The sequence below is a fragment of the Erigeron canadensis genome, chromosome 1, assembly GCF_010389155.1.
Source record: "Erigeron canadensis isolate Cc75 chromosome 1, C_canadensis_v1, whole genome shotgun sequence".
In the NCBI taxonomy this organism is placed as follows: Eukaryota; Viridiplantae; Streptophyta; class Magnoliopsida; order Asterales; family Asteraceae; genus Erigeron; species Erigeron canadensis.
In genome coordinates, this window is record NC_057761.1 from 6323454 (window position 1) to 6328962 (window position 5509).

Genomic DNA, 5509 nt, shown 5'->3' on the forward strand with positions numbered 1-5509 from the left:
AGAAACAAAATCCATCAAAAAAGCCATATATGAGTAGGAGAATTAACGAACGACCCACGCATAAGACTGGAAACAAAAGTTATGATGATAATGGGCCTAGGTCCTATGAGATGAAGCAAAACAGGACAATGACGGGGCCATCTGGACAATGATGATAATCTAGTAGACTCTATGTGCCAACGTACTTTACATAAGGCATATAACTTGTCAATTTGTCAAATATCTAAAAAGATAGAGTATGTATTATGGAACAAAACCTTGGAGGCCACATAACCATTAATCTTTTCTAAAGCTAAAAAAGTTACGTAAGCTTTTCTAACTACAATGCTACTCCCTCGTGCCATTGTCTTTAAGATCTTCATCCTTTATTTCAAGATCACCAAGCAATTCCTCCAAAGGCACACCAGGTGTATCATCATCATCGATCACAGATGCCATCTCTGATGGCCGGTACTCTTTATTCTTGTATAGTGATATGTTAGATCTCATATCAGGGTTCTCTTCTAAATCTTCCAAGAAATCTTCATACTCTGCATTCATCTTTTCTTCATCAACTCTGCCTCTTGTAGAACTCAAATCAACCTCCACATTAAGAGTTTTCAACTTCCAAGATCGAGGCTTGCCACGCTTCTTTTGTTTCGTTTCCTCATAACTTTTCTTTACCAAAATCACTTCTGGAAGGACTAAACCTTTGTACTTGTCAAGTTCCATATCATTATTGTTAGTAGAATACAAATCATAACCAAGAGCATAATCACCCACATTCAAAAGATGGCCTAAATGTGTCTTCACAGTGAACATCGTATCATTCTTGCCAAAATCTGACACACGGGCCACCTGAACCTCAGCCAAAGCATACTTAGACCCACCCAAATTGACTTCAGAGCAAAGCAAGTCAACATCCAAAACTACATACTCAACAAGCCGCTTAGAGGTAAGCAATGATTTAAACGACACCCTAAAATATTGCTCAGCATCAAGATAACAATGCCTTAGATTTGATGGGTCTATTAAGGCAATACTGTTGCTTACTTTTGTGCATATCACAAGTGGGCCCAAATTTCCCAGACTATTAACTAGTTTTGGAGGGAGACAAACCAGATCTTCACGACAAATAGGGCAAATTTCAACAGAGAAAGTGTATTTATAGTTGAAAATATTGTTATGCTGGTCATGTGACACCAGTCGTTTGTCATGACGGCTCTTAACTGGAGCAACCTTTCCCACAAAGTCAACAAATTTAACAGCATGACTACGGCTGTTAAAATAGAAATCAATCCCTTGATCCGTTTGCTTAATCCCAATGGCTCGAACCGCTGCGTCATGTTTTAGGATAAGTTGTTCCAAGTAATAAAAAGTTCTTCGGTGAGATACATGTTGTCTTAGCTGTACTGAAGCCACCCACTGATCAGGGTTAGCTTGACCTCGAGAACACGAGTTACACATTTGATTAACAACGACATACTCAACAAAATGAGCTTGTTCAAGAACCGCACCATTTAGAACTTCTTTTTGCACTCGCAGCTTAACTTTGAGTCTTTTCGAATGAGGCTCAGTCCAGATGAACTCCGCATGTATCAACTTCAATTTACTCAGATTCTTGAGGCGTCTGACACAGAAAGTCAAGAGCTGTTTGGATTCTAGTAGTGCTTTGATCCAAGTTCTTGGGGGTTGCAAGTAGCTAACACATTCAGGACAGTGAATAATGGTCACCTGTTTTTCTAAATCTTCTGTAATGTGTACTTCGGAACGAAGGCATCTGACACACATGTTGGCAGCATTTGGAGTCATGCTGATGCCGCATTTGCAACATGCAACACTTCCCATGGTTTGCTGAACCGTAAACATACCTGCTTCTACATCCATTGCTGCAAATCAAGTAATAAAAAGAAACACGAATATGTTTAGTCTTTCACGTTACAAATTCACAAAACTATGAGTAATCATACTTGAATCTAAAAAGTATGTCGAATTGATATATCAAGATAACGAGAAGAGAAATGACTAATGCATGAATCAAACATCGTATATCTAAATCTATTTCAACAACTGGAGCAAACAAAAAAATACTTGGCAGCGGCAAAACTAGTATAAATTTCACATGAATCTAAAGGATTATCGGTCCCCTCCAATTAAGTAAGGCAACTTCTTATATTAATTTTCATTCCAAAGCTTAAATCAACGTTGATATCTCCAATCAGCCCCTCATAATCAAGCATCCGGCCCCCTTTAATGTCAAATTGTGGCTCCGCCACATGTAATAACAATATGGGTGGTTATTTGTGGAATATACGAACAACCATCAAGGCAGCTAGTTGTTGGGCATCCTGATGTCATCACAAGAGGTGTCAGGTTCGAACCACCCTAGATAAACATCACTTGGGGTGGCTAGGGAAAGGTTCAGTTGCGGTCATCAGGTTACACTGGTTAGGCCGTGTACCTATGTAGCACCGAAACGGGTACGGCAAAGGGGTGCAGGAACGATATGGGAACGGGAAACGGCAAGACTAAAAAATCCAAGATACTGGTACGGCAATAAAAAAATATACATATACATGATATATAGATTTTTTATAGAAAGAGACTTGAGATTTGAGAGATTATATATAATTGTATATGTATAGTTGTATAATATATATGTATAATCAGTGATCACTCGTCGAATGTTTAACGTTTAATAATTGGTTTTGGAAGAAAAAATCTAATGTTGGTCAAATTGTATATAACATAGTCTGTTTGGGTTTGGGGATATGTTCAATCGCAAGATGGAGTCGGTTTTGGAATAGAAAAAGTCCATTAAAACCCTAATATTAATTGGAAACTGTATGAAAACTTCAAAGAAACGTTTCAATTCATACGCATTTCGTAAGCGGAAACATTCCCATGGAGTTTCCAAAACCGGTACAACTACCTGTTTGGAGTTTGGGTGAATCATAACCGTGTACATATGAATCAAACACTAGCCTTATCCAGGTAACTTGAATAAGGAAAACCTCCTCGATTTTTAACTACTGAATTGCTAATCAGTCCTAATATATATTATGGCATCAATACAACTGGTAATCTATCTAATAGAATTTTAAACAAATATTAATCAAGAAATTAAGAGGACGAGATACATACCTGATACCTGCATTTAATTTAATATTAAGAGGACGAGACGTTCGCTTTGTAGTTTGTATTAAGGCAGAAAGAATGAGAAAACTCCTCTTACGTTTTCCTCACGATAGAAAAGAATTATATATATTTATAGAACAGAATGGGCCACCGCCTTTGGAACATGGCTGACCCAAATTCGTAACGGATAACGTCAGCCCAATAACAATGTCCATTTAGGTTTCTACTTTCTTCAAACAATAAAACAAAAACGGAAAAATTGCAATTTACATATTTTAACGTAAGGATCGGTTCCCTACTACGTTGTTTCGTATAGAAAAGCACAAGAAAGCCGTTGTTGCAAAAAAATTTAATAATGAAACGGGCTGCTTTAAAGGACTTGGATTATGGGCCAAAACGGCTCGGTTGTTGAACAAAGCGAGAGGAAAGAACTGTCCAGTTTACTACAAGGGGTGGTGTTACACGATAGGAAGGACAAATGGCTTTGGGACTGTTCATGCAGTGAAGGGATTGGTTATTAGTGACAAAGATTATAGTAAAAGGTATGTTTTCGATTGAGTTAAGTGGGTTCCAAAAAGGTGTAATATACTTGTCTGGAGGGCAGTGATGGAGAGGATCCCCACCATGGTGGCTCTGCAAAGTCGTAACTGTTGGTTTGGAGAACCGAGATGTGTACTGTGCGGGGAAGGTCTAGAGACTACTCAACACATTTTTTGTGAATGTGGTGTTGGTCAATGAGGGATTCACGAATTCTTTTTTGGGTGTGCAATACTTACTTTAAATAGGTTACTTCACATAATGTTTACTATTCTGGTCGGATTTTATTGAATTGAAAGTTTTCGTTATTAGTCTAGTTTTCCGGGTTTAAGTTTCAATTTCCAATGATATTGATAAGCGAAAAAAACATAGATGAAAGAAATTATCAAATATCTTCAAATTATTGTCCAACCTTTTTTTTAACGAAAAGTTGTACATTTTAAGATAATGAATCACATTTTAGTTTTCTCCATATAGAGGAGTAAATCTACATAATGCGATGTTCTCGAATTTGTCATGTAATAACTCATCCCGTTGTTAAAGTATAATTGTAGGATTGAAAAGTTTGATAAAACACATATGAAAGTATCAATTAATATATAATTAAGATGTGCATGGCAGTTGACTAAATATATATAGCGATAAGTGCCCAGAAATGCAGTCAGCTAATGTTCAAAAGGTATTGTTTGCACGAACTCTAGGTCAGCTTTATTGTGTGTTCACGAAACTTGAAGTTTTGGTTATTGTGAACATAAAACGGGATTATGGCTATGTGGGACCGGTTACTTTCACATTGACCGGTTGAGTGCTTACGTGACATGCACACAATAACTTTTTGAGATTAGTTTATGCATACAATTAAAAAAAACATATTATCTTTTTTTCAAACTCGCCAGAAACTGTAAATACTCGCCGGAAAACTTAAAAATCCGATTAAACCTTCGTTTCTTCTAATTAGACCACGAAATTCGCACCAACATACTCAAAAATCAGTCGCGAACAAAACCTCAGCCAAAGTTAAACCGATTGAGACTCGCCGGAAAATTCACCAACTCGCCGGAAAAATTAAAATCACCATAACTTTGTTGTTTATTCGAGTTTCGACTCGAAACCAACACCAAACTGCTCAAAATTGTTTTCCGAAACTCGAAGAAACAACAAAGTTATGGTGATTTTAAATTTTTCGGCGAGTTGGTGAATTATCCGGCGAGTCTCAATTGGTTTAACTTTTGCCGAGGGTTTGTTCGCGGCTGATTTTTGAGTATTTTGGTGCCAATTTCGTGGTCTAATTCGAAGAAACGAAGGTTTAATCGGATTTTTAAGTTTTTCGGCAAGTATTTGCAGTTTCTGACGAGTTTGAAAATAAATAATTTGTTTTTTTTTAATTGTGTGTATAAACTAATTCCAAAAAGTTATTGTGTGCATAAACTAATCCCATAAAGTTATTGTGTGCATGTCACGTAAGCAGTCAACGTGAAAGTGGTGACCGACTAACTTTTGACCCGGTCATTTTTGCATGCTATAGGACTATTGAACAAGTTTCCTGAATATAATAAAGCTGACCTAAAGTTCGTGCACACAATAACTTTTAAGCATTAGTTAACTGCATTTCCGAGTACTTATCCCATATATATAATGTAAATGTTAATTAAGATTGTTAAGGTAAGGATGAACTCTGAAGAGGTATTTTCTAATATTGAAAATGTATAACTTTTCAATGTGATTAAAATATATAGATTTAGAAGACAGAAAAAGTATAACTTTGAAAACTTTTATTCCTAAATATATCCACATCTATATTCTTACCTTAAAATATATGGAGTATGTCTATACCATATTATAAAGCAAATCGATT

The 5509-nt window shown here is 36.4% G+C and overlaps 1 protein-coding gene across 1 annotated transcript; it reads right to left on the reverse strand.

Moving 5' to 3' along the window:
* Positions 1-246: 246 nt before the first annotated feature.
* On the reverse strand, positions 247-1866 carry LOC122586059 (60S ribosomal export protein NMD3-like). Its single transcript, XM_043758170.1, has one exon. The coding sequence runs from the start codon at positions 1864-1866 to the stop codon at positions 328-330; it is 1539 nt and encodes a 512-aa protein (XP_043614105.1). The 3' UTR covers positions 247-327.
* Positions 1867-5509: the final 3643 nt, after the last annotated feature.